Below are 18101 nucleotides of genomic sequence, written 5' to 3'. Positions count from 1 at the left end.
GGGACATAGAAAAAAAAATGGATTTTTGGTGTTCAGTGGCAAGGAAGCATCTGGTAAAAAATATTTGCTGATGAAAAAAAACAACAACAACCAAGCCAAAACCAAGAACCCAACAATTCAACCCAGAGCTACATTAGGAAGTATTTTTCCTCCTTCTCACCTAATTAGAGTTAAACCTATTTTCAGATGACACATGATGCTCTTGATGCACCTCTACACATTCTTCGAGCCATGTATGAATTGCACATGAAAAAGACAGATTCTTTCTTCCTAGAGGTTCAGAAGAGGTAAGAGAATTTCCAAACCTGACTCGGAATGAAAAGTTATGTATCCCTAGTGACCTAATCTATTAATCAAGAATACCTAAAAAGGAAACTAGCAGATGGCCAAGAATTTATTTTTTAACAATTGCAGATATTGTGCAGTGGGGCAGGGAAACTACCTGTATTTCTAAATGAGCTATTGATAATTTTTTAATTTTTTTTATTTAATTTTATTAATAATTTTGAGGAAAACAAGAGTACCATTTCAAAGGACAGCTTTCTTGTTGGCCAGGTTTTAGTGAGGAGAAGTATTTACTGTGCAAGAAACATTCCATCATGGTCTTGCTCATTTACAAACTGAAACGGCACAACCCCAGAGATAGGCAGACCATTTCTATAAGATACCTTTAAGCTATAATCTTTTGATAAAACAGCCATTTCCAAGCTGTTATCCTTTGATTCTTGCTATAAATCATGGTAGTTCATGCCCGGAACATTCACAAATTTTCTTGACATTAGAGGCAGAAGATAAATTACTTGCAATCAGTTACCTTGTCTTTGAAAATACATTTATATTGCAAATTAGAAGTGTAAGATAAAAGATAAATTGCATAGAACATGGACAAGGTACTTAGAAACCAAGAAAGCCACGTGGCCAGATAATTGCTAATATAAAGTAGCACTTGATGGGATGAAACACAGGGGTTTTAAATGTAGAAATTGCTCAGCTCAAAGGTACTGTCTTTAAATTCTGACAGTAAAAATAATTTGTGTGCATTTCTTAAAGATTTGATGGAGAAGTACTTACCATGGATGAAAGGATTCGTACATTGGCTCAAAAATGGCAGCCCAGTAAGCATTTACGCACAGAAGAGCAGAATTCCAAAGCTCTGGATACAGATATGATCATTGTGCCATGTTTGGTGAGTGTACTGTTTTATGCAAAGCATTTTTTAAACTTTGTTCCGTTTATGCAGTAATATCTACCGATACTTCCATCAAATGTGATCATTAACTATATTACCTGGAACTGATTAGAATTGCGTGAGCATCTCGAAGGACACACGCATTGAAAAATGCTTGTTGATTGCAATGTACACTGAACTAATATTTCTATTCGTCAATCATTCATTGGCATAGTTGTGAGATTTTGGGGGAAGCAGAAATTTAATACATCTAGAGCCGTGATGGCAAACATATGGCACACGTGCCTGAAGTGACATGCAGAGCCATGTCGCCTGGCACGCGTGGCGTTGCCTGTTCCTCTCCCGGGTTTCTGGCATGCGTGCATGACAATCAGCTGGCCTTTGTGCGTGCGGCAGTGTCGGAAACTGGAGGAGCTGGTCTTCTGTTTTCCGGCACAAGCATCTGCGCCAGCCAGCTGATCATCGCACGCACATATGTGCCAGTAACTGGAAGACTAGCTGGCCAGCATGTATGTACGCGCCGGAAAGTGTAAGTTCATTGTCCAGCATGCACATGACCCCTGGGCAGTTCCTCTTGCGGATTGTGCACCCGACGAGCATGCAAAGCACATGCGCACGCTCTCCCTTTTAGGCACTTGGTGGCTAAAAGGTTTGCCTTCACTGATCTAGAGGATATTAAACTAGAAACACACAACAAGAAATGTGACATATCTGCAGTATCAATCCTTACATTCAGAATGTACTGTAGCATGTTAATGCATTTTTAAACACTAGTGTCCATTTTGCAGAGCTTTACAACATACTGTCTTCAACATACGTCCTGTCATTTAGGTGTAGATGATTAGCTGATTCAGTATAGTATACCATTCAGGATTTTAGATGTGGACAAGCAAGACTTGAATTCCAGTCTCCACTTAATCATAAACACCCATTACAGTTTCTATTACTGTTATTTTTTAAAAAATCACACAGTACATGGGCAGCATCCAAAAGCAGGGTAGGTTTGCAAATGAGACAATTTCACATCTACTGAGACTCCTTGTATGTTACAGTCCAAGCCTGCTCCGTGCAGCAAAGCCACTGAAGAATCCAACCCAGTGACCCAGAAACTCATCACCAACACAGAAAGTGACCTCCAGCTCAGCTACGCCAAGCAACAACGCACCAAAAGTTCTGTCCTCCTGCATAAGGAGTTGGACTCCAGAAGCAAGAAAACTGTGCGGGGTTATCTCTACCGGGTCAATGAAGCTACTGCTGTCCTCTACGCCAGGCATGTCCTCGCTTTGTTGTTGGCTGAGTGGCCTGATGATGTAGCAATAAGCGAGGAGATGTTAGATCTCAGTGGCCCAGCACACATGACATATATCCTGGACATGCTGTTGCAGCTAGAGGAAAAACAGCTGTGTGAAAAGGTAACTTGTTTTATCCCTCTGATTTGGGAATGAACTGAGAAAAGTAGCTTGACACTAGCGGACAAATCAGCCCCAAGCAACAAATGCTACTCGCTGGTTTAGTTTGGGACAATTTTCTTTTTAATATGCTAGAAGACGGTATTTTAGTCTTCTATTCAAGTTGGATTTTAAAAGGAAAAAAAAAAGAAACGGAATATCCCATTTTTTCTCGTTTTGCTTTTCTCCCCTTTCCTTGTTACCTGACTGTCTCAGTTGCAATCAGATTATCCAGGAAGATTGTATGACATTCATGACAGAAGAGATGAGATGTAGGATGTCTGTAAGAAATTGTAAAGCGCTTACTTGGCATGTAGAAGATCATAGTTCCCTCTCAAATAAAGTGATCCTGGAATGCCTGAGTATTGGAATAGCTGCTAGTCACCTGTAAATGGAATTGGGCTAGGTGGACAATAGCTGCCTTATTTTCTCGGGGAGGAAGTATCCTTCCTGTTTTGAGCATAACTGATGTTAGTGGAGCAGTCCATTAATACTAACAAAGAAAATTCCTTGAGATGATCAGAGTTTTGGCCTGTAGAAAAGTAGTTGCAAGATGTTCTTATTCGTGTATTCTAAATTTTGGCTTCCAATTAGAAACAATCTCCTTCCTCTTAGGTTTCTTCTTTAAACTGGAAAAAAAGGTTTGAAATTGCTTTCTAATATTGTTAAGAATGATCTCTAATTAAACTTATTCATAGTTAAATCTATTAATCCATTCCAAAGGAGAAATAGTGTATATCAAGCATACCTCCATTAGTAATCTAAGAGTAAGTTCTTTTCTCACTTTTAGACCTCGCGGTCTTGGGCAAAAGCAGAGAAGGGCCAGCCAGTGTCTCTCTGTTTCTTCTCTTACTTTACTTTTCTTGTTTCATCACTCATCACACCCACCTTTTTTTTTTACTGATATTAAACTTAACTTTAACCAGCATTTAGTTTGTGAATCACTTTTATGTGGTCCTTCCCCCACCTTGATCTTTCCTACAGATTCTACTGAAAGTGCTCCGTGGCTGCAGTGGAACCATGCTAGCAAAGATGGCACTTACAGCCTGTCAGTTCATGGAGGAGCCTGGGATGGCGGTCCAAGTGCGAGAGTCCAAGCATCCTTACAACAATAATACAAACTTTGAGGTACTATGCTTAGTAGTCTTGGCGCCAGGTGAGCAAAATGTCAGTCATGCTTGCATAGGCAGTTGCCAGTTCCAAATGAAAAAGACCATCCAGCTCGTATTGTTCCATTTTATCAAAAAGGTGGCTATGCAGGGGTGGGATTCGACCAGTTCAACTATCAATTGGGAGCGAACCGGTTCGCTCCGACTAGCAGCTGGGCCTTCCCACCTACCCCTGTGCTATACTCACCTATATTCCCTTTTCTGAAGCCCAGCTGATAGGCACAGCAGAGTGGATTGCCGCGCCTTAGCTGTTTTCCGCCCCAGCAGTAATGTGGAAGGTGATTTCTCTGTAAATTGTGCAAGTGCGCAGAGCGCATATCAGGCGCATGCACTCAGCGAACCGGTTATTAAACCAGTAGGATCCCACCCCTGTGGCTATGGTCAACCCAATTAAATGCCTTACCGTAGATTAGGTACAAGGCTACCAAAGAAGAAATGGCAGGCTGAAGACGGTTCCGCAAAAAGCGAAGCTGATGACTGAAGTGAAATGAAGAGCTGGTGAATAGACTCGCTCTTTGATAATTCATCTCCAGGCAAGGAGAAGACATGAGATCATTCACTAGTGCTACAGACTGTTGTTCCTCATGAGGAGACTGGGAAAGCAGTCTCTGGCAGTTTTAAAGCTCTGGGAGATGAGGGAATGGCCACTTTGCTCAAACTGTGATTGGCATCTTTGTTTTCAGCTATTAGAAACTTTTGGATTTTACAGCACCAGATGGGTTTCCCTTAATCCTTAGTGAAAGAAGTTTTAAATACACATTTAGGGGTTTTAAAAAATTGATTGGGATAAACAACAAAAGGATGATTAAATTTTTGAAAGTTGCAAATGAGTTAAGGTAAGATATTTCAATCTTGTCTTGAAATAAGATTTTGATATTGATTGTAAGGAGTCCTTCAAATTAGATTTTTTTTTTAATTCTTAAAAACATCTATAATAAAATAAGATTTTAAAAGTTAGACTAGAAGGAAGTAAAGATTATAATTAAAGGAGAAAAACCATTTAAATGAGATTCTGACAAGATTGAGACTGATTTGAAAGTAAATTTTAAAATGTCAGGCAACAAGAATGACATAGAAAAAGATGTTACATTGGACATACAAAAGAAACTAGCTGACGTCTTAATAATTGAAACAAATAACAAATCAATAATGACCTGGATAATTGTTTATATTTTATTTTAAATAAAGACTTATTAAAGCTTTGAAGAATTTTGTGAGAAATGACAAAAAAGAAAAAGAAATCAAGTTCCGGGACATTATTTGAAAGGACTAAAGGTCAAGATTGTTAGGAGTAAAAACAAGGATTCTACAGTTGTTTTGATCAAGGGCCAGAAATAACATATTATTTCTGGTAACCCTTAATGGACTTTTGCTGACCTCCAGATAGAAATGATGAGGCTTTAAGGATTTATTTATTTATTTATTTATTTATTTATTTATTTATTTATTTATTTATTTATTTATAAGAGATGGAATATGGGAAAAGATCATTTGTGTTTTAAAAGAAGACGGTAAGTTGCTAAAATTATTTGACAAAGTTCATCATAGCCACTTCCTTGATGATGGGAAACAATAGGTATGGGTGGCCCTTCTCTCAGATGAATTCACAATGGGTTGAATAATGGGAAGTATCTCAGGGGTCTGCCCTAGGCCCCGTGCTCTTCAACAAGGGGATAGAAGGGATGGTCATCAGATTTGCAGATGATACAAAACAGGGAGAAATTGCTAATCCCTCAGAAGACAGGTTTTAGGTTCAACAGGATCTTGATAGACTTGAACATTTATTTTTTTATTCATTTTGTATGTATTAAAATTTTATACCATCTGTCTCCCCTTAGAAGATGACTCTAGGCCAGTGGTCCTCAATCATTCCAATGTGGTGGAGCAGCAAAGTGGGGGGGGGGGGTTGCAGAAAAGATGGTTTTGTATGAGTAGCAGGCATGCACATGAGCACGCGCAACTCCATTTGTTCAAGCAATTCATTTAAGGGGAAAATCAGGAGGACTGTCAGAAAGTGGAGCAGGATAGCATCTGAGTTTTGGTGTGAGGTTAAAAACAGCAGACACAGAAACCCGTTGAAAGAATGGTGAAATAAATATTTGATTCTGCATTCAAAAATGACTCTGCAGGAATTGAAATGCTTTAACCTTCAGCTTTTGGTGAGGTGGTTAGATAGACCCATGGAACTTTACCTAAGGCCAAATGGTTTTGCTGGGCTGCATGTTCCTCTTCATGGACTAGGCAAGGATGCCTTTTACAACCTATCGATCACAAGAAACATTTTTAAAATTCTCCTTGCATCAGAGGCATGAAGCTATCAAACTTCCAAAGTGATTTCCCCTTTTTTGAGCTGCAGGATTCCAGCAGGTTTTCTTTAGTCGTTTTGGTTGATTGGCTTCTACCCATTTGGGTCATGTTGGTATAGGACTGTGGAATAACACTCATACATTGTTTTATTCACAGGATAAAGTTCATATCCCTGGTGCTATCTACCTCTCAGTCAAATTTGACTCTCAGTGTAATACCGAAGAGGGATGTGATGAGTTGGTCATAGCCAGCAGTTGTGACTTCATCCATGATCGACATACATTCAGTGGGCCTCCACACAAATGGACTGATTTTGAACTTCCAGGTAAACTACAAAAGATTTCTTCAGGAAACCAATTGTTCCTTATTTGTCAGAAATAACAGCATAACAGAATAACAAAGTTGGAAGACATCTTGAAAGACGTCTTCTAGTCCAACCCCCTACTCAAGCAGGAGACTCTATACCTAGGATGGCGAATCTATGACACGCGTGCCACAGGTGGCATGCGGAGCCATTTGTCAGGGCATGTGAAGCGTTGCCCTGTCAGCTGAGTTCAGCCTTTTTTTAAAGCAAATTTTCACCCTCCCCAGGCTCCAGAGGCTTTATAGGAGTCTGGGGAGGGCAAAAAGAGCCTCCCCCGCCCCCCCCAGAGGCTCTCCAAGGCTTCAGGAGCTTCCCTGAAGCCTCTGGAGTACAAAAAAAACCGGCCCTATGGGCAAACCGGAAGATCGGGAACGGACTTCCGGTTTGCTTGTAGGGTTAGTTTAAGCCCTCTGGAGGCTTCGGGGACCTTCAGGAGGCTTCCCTGAAGCCTCAGGAAGACTAAAAATGACCCTAAGCCCTCTGGAGGCTTCAGGGAAGCCTCCTGAAGGTCCCTGAAGCCTCCGGAGGGCTTAAACCGACCATACGAGCAAACTGGAAGTCACTTCTGGTTTGCTCGTAGGGTCATTTTTAGTCCTCTGGAGCTTCCCTGAAGCCTCTGGAGGGCTTAAACAAGGTCCCTGAAGCCTCGGGGGGGGGGGGGAGGCTGTTTTCGCCCTCTCCAGCTCCTATAAAGCCTCTGGAACCTGGGAAGGGCGAAAAAAGCATGCAAAGAATGGGGGGGGAGCGCCTCTCATGCGCGTATGCACACTGGGGGGGGTCGTGCGTTGCATTATGGATGCAGCATGCCCGCGCACGACCCCCCTGCGCTCCCCCCTTATGGCATGTGAGCCAAAAAAGTTTTGCCATCGCTGCCCTATACCATTCCAGACAAGTAGCTGTCCAGTCTCTTCTTAAAAACCTCCAGTAATGGAGCACTGACCACTTCTGAAGGCAAGCTGTTCCACTGGTTAATTATTCTCACTGTTAGGAAATTTTTCCTTAGTTCTAGGTTGCTTCTCTCCTTGATTAGTTTCCATTCATTCTTTCTTGTCTTGCCTTTCGGTGCTTTGGAAATAAGTACCCAGTGTTTTAGGCCCAGTGGACACATTTTGAAAGGATGCTATGACAATTTTAAAAAAAATGGCTACTACAGTGGATATAGACAGGCAAAAACATTCATGTATCAAATATTAATTGATGAGATTATTTTCTGCCACCTCTCTAGAAGCTCCCAGATACTCTCAACTATCACAACTGACCTTTGACTTTTGAGAAGCATTTAGACACCCTTTCAAACAAAATACTAAGTAGTATATGCTCGCTGTTTGTAATTTCTAACAGTGCCTTTGAAATGCTTGTAAGAACTCAGCCATATATAGGAATTAGACCTATTTTTTTTGCCAGAAATGTCCAGTTTGGGGCAAAAAAAAATGCCCTTTCCTGACGATGGGTACATTTAATGACAACCACACCTTGTTTGATGTACACTCTGTTCTATAGTTTGGAATACCTCTCTATTCCCTTGCTTGTTTGCAGATTGGAAAGAGCCTTATGAATGAATTCTCTCCTTTATAACATTATTTCCATACTGGTGTTAGTCTGGATTCTATCATGATAAGAAAGGAATCTTGATAAAGTCTGTTGTTTTAAGTGCAGAATGCTTGCTGTTCGTTTTCTTTGTTTTATTTAAAAATGCTATTTTACTACATCTCTGTAAACCAAGGGGACGGGAATGTAGGCCTTCCAAATTACGAAGACAATGTGGTTTTTAATTTTGTACTAAATATTCCTAGCCCTGCTTTAGCTGTTACTATATATTATAGAGCCTATTAAATGGCTCAAATGACTGATTTGAGTGTGTGTTGTCACCAAGTGGTGGTGGTGGGGAGGGTGTATTATTTTATTTTTATTATTTTATTTTTATTTTATTTTTATTTTATTTTATTTTTTTATTTTATTTTTATTTTATTTTATTTTTTTATTTTTTTATTTTTATTTTATTTTTTTTAATTTTTTTTATTTTTTTTATTTTATTTTTATTTTATTTTTATTTTATTTTTATTTTATTTTTATTTTTTTTTAATTTTTTTTTATTTTTTTTCTGTATTGTACTTTTATTTGTCTGTATGTCACCTAGAGTCTCTGTGAGCGAGTAAGTGGCTATATGTGAGCAAGTAGGCAGTAAGAGCTGCAGTGGTATAGTGGTTAGAGTGCAGTACTGCAGGCTACTGCTGCCTGCCTGCCTGCCTGCTGCCAGCAATTTGACAGCTGGAATCTCACCAGCTCAACATTGACTCAGCCTTCCATCCTTCCGAGCTGGGTAAAATGAGGACCTAGATTGTTGGGGGCAATAGGCTGACTCTGTAAACCGCTTAGAGAGGGCTGTAGAGCACTGTGAAGCGATATATAAGTCTAAGTGCTATATAAATTTTCTAAAATAAATATACAAATAATTAAATCTTGATTATTAATTTTAGAACCATCATCTTTATTAATTCCAATAAGTAAGTGTGTGTGTGTGTTTGTGTGTGTGTGTGTCATTTTAAATACAAATTCCTATGAAAACTACAAATAGCAAAAACAGTTAAAGAGGTGAGTCTCCCTCCTGCAGGGGTATGAAAGAAAAGGAGAAGCCTTGTCAAACAGGTCACTTCAGGCTGTGTGAGAGAATCTTTCCTTCTTATTTGACAGGAGATACGCTATACTACCGATTCACCACTGACATGAGCAATACCGAGTGGGGTTACAAGTTTACAGTAACAGCTGGTCACCTGGGGAGATTCCAAACAGGTCAGTACTGTTTAGGTCACACCTTGTATTATTGCTTAGTGGGTATCTTTGTGTAGAGATACTAAATGAAATAATAAATATCTATGTTGAAAATTTGAGAAGTTCTAATTCAGTCTCCTTCCAACAACATTGAGAATGACCGTCCAACACATCTAAATTGGGTAGAGGTGGCATTCAGCAGGTTCTGACCAGTTCTGGAGAACCGGTGGCATAAATTTTGAGTAGTTCGGAGAACCAGTAAATACCACCTCTGACTGGCCCTGCCCCCATCTATTCTCTGCCTCCTGAGTCCCAGCTGATCAGGAGGAAATGGAGATTTTGCAGTAACCTTCCCCTGGAGTGGGGAAGGAATGGAGATTTTTAGAGTATCCTTCCCTGCCATGCCCACCACGCCATGGCTGCCACGCCCACAGAACCAGTAGTAAAAAATTGAGACAGGGGAAGTCAGAATGCTGTTCTAAACAAATAAAAATAATTGTACTACCTACCGTATTTTTCGGAGTATAAGACACACCAAGGTTTTGAAGAGGCAAATTGAAAACAAAAAGTTTTTGCACTCTGCAAACCTCCCCAAAATGGCCTGTTTTTCGCAAAAACGGGCCCATTTTTTTTTTAAAAAGGGGGGGGCATGAATAGCCTTATAGAGTTCTTCTGGGGCCTGAGAAGAGAGGGAATTGAGCAAAAAATGGCCCATTTTTTTCCTCATTTCTGCCAGCCCCAGCCCCCAGGAGCTCTCTGAAAGCCTCCTAAAAACTATGCACGGACATTTTGGTGAAGGGGATGGGGTTTCAGGAGGCAGAAAATGCTGTATTCAGTGTATAAGACACACCCATATTTTCAGCCTCTTTTTTGAGGGAAAATGATGTGTCTTATACTCCAAAAAATACGGTATGATTATTTTAACTTTATGAAACTGCTTTTCTAATCTCCTCAATTGTACTGTATGTTTTTCTTAAGCTCTGTACACCATCTTAGTTATGAACTTTTCTACGGATAAGAATATAGGATTTATTAAAGAGAAGAATACAGGGACTTAAAAGAACCCATAGAAAATGCAGTGTGCTTATATTGAATTTCAGGTTTTGAGATCTTGAAGCAAATGCTGTCAGAGGAAAAGGTAATTCCTCATATTCCACTTGTGAAAGTTTGGGAGTGGCAGGTGGGCGTGGCCTGCAGGCAAATTGGACACCAACGATTGAAAGCCATCCACTTGCTCTTGAAGATCATACAGTGCAGCAGTGAGAGGTACACTTTCTGATCCCACTTTTGTTTTTCTAGAGGGAGTTCCTACCTCTTGTGTTTGTGCAGAAAACGCATAATTCACACTACTACTGTATATCGTGTCATTTTACAATTTTTAGGGCTATGCATTTTCATTTTAAACCCTTTGTTTAAGTTGGAATTGAGAGTATAAAAGGTTGAGTTCTCTTTGGCTCACAGGTGGTTATTTAGCTTTTTTCATACTTCTATCTTCCTGAATATTGACCTGTTTGTTTTTCCAATCAATCCAATGGTAAGTCCCTCCCAACCATTCTCAAGGCAGCACTTAATATTTTTTTTTCCAGCCTCTACAGCAGGGGTAAGTTTGAGGCTTATGGACTTCAACTCCTCACTAGCATGGCTGGCTAGGGAATTCTGGAAGTTGAAGTCCACAAACCTTAAAGTTGGTAAGGATGGACATCCCCGCTCTAAAAGGATAGTCTCCTATCCCAATTGTTGCCTCGTCTTGCTCCGGAGACAATGCACAATGGTGAACTCTATGGGCTATTCATGTGACCAGAACTGTCAGAACTTTCCCCCTCTCTTCTGTTCCTTTTTCCTTTAACCTAACACAAGTGCCATGGTCAACAGGCTCATGTAACTTACTCTGTCGAAGATCACTGCAGTGGCTGAGGCCAAGCATGGAGACTGGGCCTAGTGGTGCAGCAGTACTCCCCCTCCCCCCTCATCTCACCGTGGTATTCCTTTCTATGTTTCCCCAAGAAGAAAGCAGGAAACATTGCCTTGGGTTGCCAGCTGGCACAAGTCACAAAGACTTTGGGGGCGGAGTGAAATATCACCAGTCCGCAGCTCAAACTGAGATTCCCCCACCCCAGTAGGCAAGCACCATTCTGCCACACCTGCAGGTGGATTCTTGACTGCATCCTAAGGAGAGACTTACATTCACTATCTCAACTATCATCTGGTCAGATGCAGAACCAGATAGCAAGGAAGTAGAATTATCCTTAGTTAAGGAACATGGCCAGCAATGAATCCACAGGGCCACTAGACTTAGTCAGAAAGCAGGGTGTTGTTGTTTTTTTACAACTATTCAGGAACATCTAGACATCAATAGGCTTGAAAGACTCAAAAATCATTTGGCCCCTCAGATGCCCCAAAGGTTCTAGCCAGAAAAATAGGCAGGCACCTCAGGATTCCATCCCTATTTGCAGCCAGTTGTGTGTGGTTTTCACACCTCAGTGCCTCATTTCTTCTGCATCTCTTTCTCTACCTTTGCATTCTAACACTGACGAAATACTTGAGCCCTATCTTCATAACAAGTGGGCAGAAGATGCCCACTATCAATTGCTCCAGCTCCATTGTGGAAAATGAACTGTTGCTTTTTAAAGCTAATGCTTGGATTCATAAGAACTACAGGGCTAAAATGGCATTCAAAATAGTAACTTGAGAAATTAGTATGCGTGCGTAAAACAGTGGTTAGCAGTCATGCCATTTGTGGGGTGCTGCTTTTCATGCTAATTCTAACACACCTTTTTCCCCCCAGGGACTGTGATCTCACTTTGCTGAAGCCACTGTGGCATCTTTTCAGCCACATGGAAAAAAACATGAATTTTGAAGTGACTAAGCCAGGGGTCCTTCTTCCACTCCACCGGGCACTCACTGAACTTTTCTTTGTTGCTGAGAGCAGAGTTAGTGTAAGTCATTTGCTTTCCTTTGTTTTGCAGACCATAAATATGTGTTCCTGTATTTTGCTTATGAGCCTCACTTTTTCTGTTTGCAGGAACTTGGGTCTCTGCAGGATTACTTGCTTGCCTTAAATTCGGAAGACCATCTCTACCACTGTACAGCCCAGGTAGGGCAACCTGTTCCTTCTGTTCTAAAGCTCCTCCGTGGAGTACCTTGAAGAGTCGAAATAAATTTGAAATGGGAACAGTGTGAAGCCCTTTGAAATGACTAAATTGGCATCAGGCCAATGAAACCAAAGACATTGCTCCCAAAGTTAGCTCAAATACTGTAGTAAGAAAACCCAAGTGTTTATTCTATTATTCTAAATCCACTTTCTCTTACTGGGGAAAGCTGGCTTTGAAATTCAAATTAACATGCTGAATTGAACTTGACAAAAACTTAGCAGCCAGTGGCATTTCTTGATAGTAAATGCAATGTGCTTTTAACTATCTTTCTGCTTTTAATTGTTGACTTTTTTGTTTATTTATTTTAACAGGCCCTGAAAAACATTGCTGCTATTAGTCTTGCCATTAACTATCCCAACAAATCAACAAGTCCCTGGAATGTCTAGGAATGACTTTCGCTGCTCAGAATAACTTAGTTCCTGTCCAGAGGAAGCTTGGTGCAGGCGTTTTCGCTTGGTTCACAAATCGGAGAAAGGCAGAGGCCCCTCCTGCTTCAGTGTGTGTGCACTCTGCAGCCAGCCAACCTTTCTTCCTCCCCAATCTGGATTCTGTAAGAGCAAAAGCGCACCTCTGGGGAAATGGGGAGAATTCCCTGGAGCACTTCCGGTGCCATCAAGAGTCATGTATGCACTTCATATCTTTGGAACAGTATTCGCCCTCTGAATCTTGGAAGGAAAAAAGGCAAGAGAAGAGGGGATGACGTTCCCCCAAAGAAGGAGAACTCAGGTCATCTTCTGGCAGTCATCGCATCCTTCGGTCATCCTGGGCACACCCTCTCCCCAGAAGGCGAATGAGCGAATGAACTGGAATTAGCAAGTAGCAGCCTGTAAATGCCTGAATGAGGATGGAAGAAGCAAGATGCTTAAGAGGGTTTTAGGCTACAGCATGGCAGAAAGCGGAATTGCTGCCTTACACCCTTTTTCCTTTTGGGAGCTGAGCTCTTTCCTAGCAAAGGGGCAGCTTCTAGGATCCAGATCAGTTTCTGCAAATGAGCAAAAAGAAAGAATGTATTTTCTGGGAAGAACAGGGTACATTTTGTGAGCAGTTATGGAATGATAGTGTTGGAGTCCGAATTCCTGGAGAGATCATACAATTAAAATCCCTGGGGCCTGGAATTTACAGTATTTGCTCATAAGAAGGCAAGAGAAAGGAGGTTTTTTTTTCCCCCCAATAAGATCACATTGCGAAGAGAGGGGGAGTGCAACAGGGTTTCTTTTCCTCCCACAAGATCCCAGGAATACTGTGATGTAAAGAAAATGAACTCTTTGTCTTGCTTTTCACAACAGTAATCACAGAGCTCCTTCTGAATTGGGAAGACATAAGATCTCAAAGATGAAATGCATAGGCTTTAATTTCTCACCTCAGGAGGGAAAGTTGCAGTGCAGGGTAGGGGAGATTTTGTTGTTGTTGTTTTTGTCCTCTCCCAGGACAACTGCATGGAAAGCTAGATGCTTCTATGTAGGAACCATATATTGCCAGCTGTATACTTATATTCTTATCAAGCTTGCCAGTCATCAGTTGTGCTTCGGTATGTCTTTCAGGATTTTCAGAATCCAGGGGGGAAATGCACCTGGAGGATCTGAACATTGTGAGGGCAAATCAGTGTAGGGAAACACACATCAAATATATTGCTCCTGCTGAAGCATTTAAAAAAGAAACCAGTGTTTTCTTTATAAAATATCTTTTAAAAAAGTGGTTGATCTTTTGAAAGTGAGATTCAATGTTTTCTCAATCTTAGCAGCTTTCAGATGTTCAGACTTCAACTCCCAGAATCCCCCAGACAGCCTTGCTGTCTGGGGGATTCTGGGAGTTGAAATCCACACATCTTAAAAGTGGCTAAGGTTGCAAAACCCCAGGCTAGATATAATTGCTGAAGATGATGCTGGGTGCTTGCATATTGGTCTTCATGATTGTGCCAAGGGGCTGGAGCTTTCCTGGCTTAAGCAATACACTATAGGAAAAGCGGAGAGTGCTTGACTGTTTACAATGGCAGGTGTCAATCAATGTTTTTTAAAAAAACCTCCAACTCTTCTCTCTCATCTCTCTTCAAGAGCAGAAGCCATAACCAGCACAATCAGCTTTTGGCCAGGATGCATTCTCTCACACAGTCAGATTTTCTATCCATCACAGGAGATGATCCCTGTTGTAGCAAAGATATCTATTGTCTTCCGAGCTGTATGTTGAAGCAAGCTATGGATCCGGTACAACCAGATGGGAAGCATTTTCTGAAGGAGGCCATTTCAATGATAGTTGTATCCAAAGAGGTCAAAAATCCATTTTTAGAGCAATGTTGCTTGCTCCTGTAAAAAAATAAAATAAAAAGTCCCATCACAATTTTTAAAACACAGGATCTTTTGATGGATAGCTTGTTGAAAGGGAAAAGGAACTCATGACAACTCGAGTCTCGGCTTATTTTTCTCTCTCCTCTAAAACAAACGTGCAAATTTTATTCGTGGGACATAGCATGACCCCGAGACTTGTAATCAGCAGCGTCATGGTTTCAATTCCTCCTGTTTCTGTTTGGCTTATAATGTGTCTCTTTCTACATAATCATATGAATATTGAAAAGAACTGTTATACCTTGCATATTGCTTTTCCTATGACCAATAAGAATTTTGAAGCTAGAAAAGATTGAACCCATCTTTTTTGTTCTAACCTCTGTACACGGAATTTACTGGGTCACCGCTGAGCATGAACATAAATCATTGCCTTACATTTTTGCTCTCTTCATTTCTTATTTTTCTCACGGGGAAGAATTATGGCCTTTGTTTTAGCTAGCGTGAAAGATGCACAGTATACATTGAATTTAAGACAGTTAACAAACATTGCAGTTCATTATCTGTAGTAGTTTCAAATGAATGCAAAACCTGAGATTTGAAGGGTGAATGGGGAGAAGAAAACAAGAAACGTGCCTACAAGTGATTTATTGTGTATCTTAAATTGCATCCAACATATCGAGAGACTATTTACCATCCTAATGCAACTTTATTTTCCCAACATAAAACTTAAATGTTAGTAGTCATTAATTTTCTTACGTGCTTATTTTTTTGGCGGGGGGAGGGGGGTTCAGAAAAAAATATTATTTTCGTTGGGGGAGGATAGTCTGTTTTGGTTTAACATAATTAAAATCAACTTCTTAGATTTATTCCTGTTTGGCTTAATATGTATTTAAAAAGAAGTTGTAAATGCGATGAATATATACAAATGAAGAGATATATTGTAAAAAATTATATTAAAAATGGAAGTACCAAATATGTGACTGATCATTATGTAAACGTATTTGTTGACAATCAACAAAAAGTGTTTGAATTGTAGGAATTTCAAATAAATGTTTTTGGACTACCAGAGCTTTTGAGTATAGCATCCTTCTCCAAACTGACGCCTTCTAGGTGTGTTGAATTAGCTCCTACCTTCGCCATCCAGTGTGATGGGAAGTATATCTCAACATATTTAGACGGCATCAGGATTGGAAAGGTTAGTCTATAGAGAACTGCTTTATTTTCTCATTCTCCTCCAGCATTAACAGATTCTGTCTTTGTCCTGTAGATTGTGCTCCCCCATTTCAGTGCCCTCCAGTGTCTTAGGACTATAATTCCCATCCAGAATTTCCAGCTACTCTAGGTTGGGAGTTGAAGTCCACACACCTGAGGGGCTGCCAAGGTTGAGAAATCCTGCTAAAGATGATCAACCAGTGCACTTTTCCACTTTTCATTTATATTCTTTGTTTAGTATGAAACAGGCTGATGATCACTTCCGTGGCTTTGGTCAGCAGTCAAGGCTTATGAATTATTTTGATTCTGGGACCTGATGTCCTGCTATGCCACATCCTCGTTGTTGGAGGAAGGGGATTCCTGAGAGATATAAACAAAAGAACACTGTGAAGGTATTCCAAGAATACAGTGTATAATTCCAGCAGGATCACACAAAGCATGAAGGTGATCCCAACTGCCCAGTTAAAGCAAGCAGGCGCATATATCTGACATCACTAATGTAGGAAGATGCTGAAGACAGTCATACTGTGTAGGAGAAAGCAATGGTAAACTATTTCTGCACTTTACCAAGAAAGGCAGATGGACAAACAATATAAAGTGGTTGACAATATGATGCCAGATGATAAGACTTCTCGGATTACATGGCAATATTACTACCAAGGAAGAACTGAGAACTTTTCTACTAGTGGTGTATGACACAGCTACATTAAAGCCTTTTGGATGTTTAACTTGTGATGCTGCCATACAAAAAAATAGCTGCAGATTTACATGGGAATATGGAAAATAAGAACGTGAAATCTCAACAAGTTGAAAGATTAAAAGAATCAACTATGCAGTAACATCTTGGGTGTCCGAAAAATTGAAATGAACTAGAATTGTAAACTTTCAGTCAGTAAGATCATACTGTTTACTCGTTGGGACATGGAAGCAAGAAATCGTGTTGTTTTCCTACAGCAAAAACAGTACTTGGATGCAGTGCAGTCAGCCAGCAGATAACATCCATTAGATTTCACAGTCAGTCCTTTAATACAGCATTTCTCAACCTTGTGAACTTTTAAGATGAGTGGATTTCAGTTCCAGGAATTCTTCAACCAGCATGGGTGGGTAGAGAATTCTGGGACTTGAAGACACACCTCATAAAAGTTCACAATGTTGAGAAACCCTGCTTCAGTAGCATTATTTTTCTGGTTTATGCTCCAACAGATGCAGAACAGAAAACTGTCAGGTTTAGTCTGAAATCCATAGTCTAAATGCAAGCAGGACGTGCAGTTTTTTCTGTAGTATAAGACACACCTTTTTCCCCCAAAAAAGAGGGTGAAAATCTGGGTGCGTCTTATACACTGAATACAGCATTTTTTGCCTTCCGAAACCCCGCCCCGCACATTCCGTTTTTCGAAAAAATGGATGCACAGAGGGTTTGGGATGCCTATAAAGTGCTCCTGGGGGCTGGGGAGGGCAAAAACCTTTTTTAAAAATGTACCTCTTCAAAATATTGGTGCGTCTTATACTCCGGTGCATATTATAGTCTGAAAAATACGGTAGTTGGAAATTGGAATGCTGAAGTGGGACAATATGGCTTAAGTAACAGAAATGAAGCAAGATAATGACCATTTCAGGCAATCCAATAACTTCTTCATTACTGATGAACATTTTTCAAACAGCATGGACATCCCCAGAAGAAGCAAACAGAATCGGGCTGACTATATTATTGATAACAAGGATGTGGAAGCGCTCAGTTAATTGGGCCGACTGTGGAATGGATCGTGAACTGCTGATAATGTAAGATGCAAATCTAGCTGAAGCCAAAGAACAAACCCTGCGAGTTTCCACAATAAGATCTTGAGAGTTGTTATGTTCATCATTTTCAAAGAGAAACTCTGAGTCACTTTCAAATCCTGATCCTCATTGATAGGGAACCAGATAGGAAAAAGCGTCCGCCAAAGATCAGGAAGAAGAAAAGTTGGGTATCCGAACAAACAGTGGAAAGTGCAAAGAGGAAAAGCCAAAGCCAAGAAAGATAAAGATCTCAGGAAGGAACCTAACAAAGAATTTTTAGACAACTGTTAAGAGGAGACAAGAAGCAGGATTATAATTAAATTATAAAGATATCAAAGATGAAAGCAAACAAGAGAAAAAGGAGAGTTTTCCAAAACATCTCCAGATTCAGAATCATAGGGCTGGAAGGGACGTTGGAGGTCTTCTAGTCCAGCCC

General features: G+C 40.4%; 1 protein-coding gene across 2 annotated transcripts in view; it reads left to right on the top strand.

Annotated features, from left to right (window-relative positions):
* The window catches only part of ZZEF1 (zinc finger ZZ-type and EF-hand domain containing 1), a 71317-nt gene extending 55574 nt beyond the window's left edge, over positions 1–15743 (top strand). For both annotated transcript variants that reach the window (XM_087717261.1, XM_087717260.1), the window contains exons 46-55: positions 187–287; positions 1051–1186; positions 2242–2601; positions 3622–3765; positions 6270–6438; positions 9169–9267; positions 10347–10512; positions 12032–12182; positions 12269–12340; positions 12710–15743. In XM_087717261.1, the coding sequence (XP_087573387.1) occupies positions 187–287; positions 1051–1186; positions 2242–2601; positions 3622–3765; positions 6270–6438; positions 9169–9267; positions 10347–10512; positions 12032–12182; positions 12269–12340; positions 12710–12784 (1473 nt within the window). In that variant the 3' untranslated portion in view covers positions 12785–15743. The remainder of the gene's footprint in view (positions 1–186; positions 288–1050; positions 1187–2241; positions 2602–3621; positions 3766–6269; positions 6439–9168; positions 9268–10346; positions 10513–12031; positions 12183–12268; positions 12341–12709) is intronic.
* Positions 15744–18101: the final 2358 nt, after the last annotated feature.

This window comes from Thamnophis sirtalis, unplaced genomic scaffold, assembly GCF_051295495.1.
Source record: "Thamnophis sirtalis isolate CommonGarterSnake01/CBP01778 unplaced genomic scaffold, rThaSir2_p1.2 scaffold_6, whole genome shotgun sequence".
Taxonomy (NCBI): domain Eukaryota; kingdom Metazoa; phylum Chordata; class Lepidosauria; order Squamata; family Natricidae; genus Thamnophis; species Thamnophis sirtalis.
Note: the sequence above shows the minus strand (reverse complement) of the source record. Positions and strands in the feature narration are given on the sequence as shown.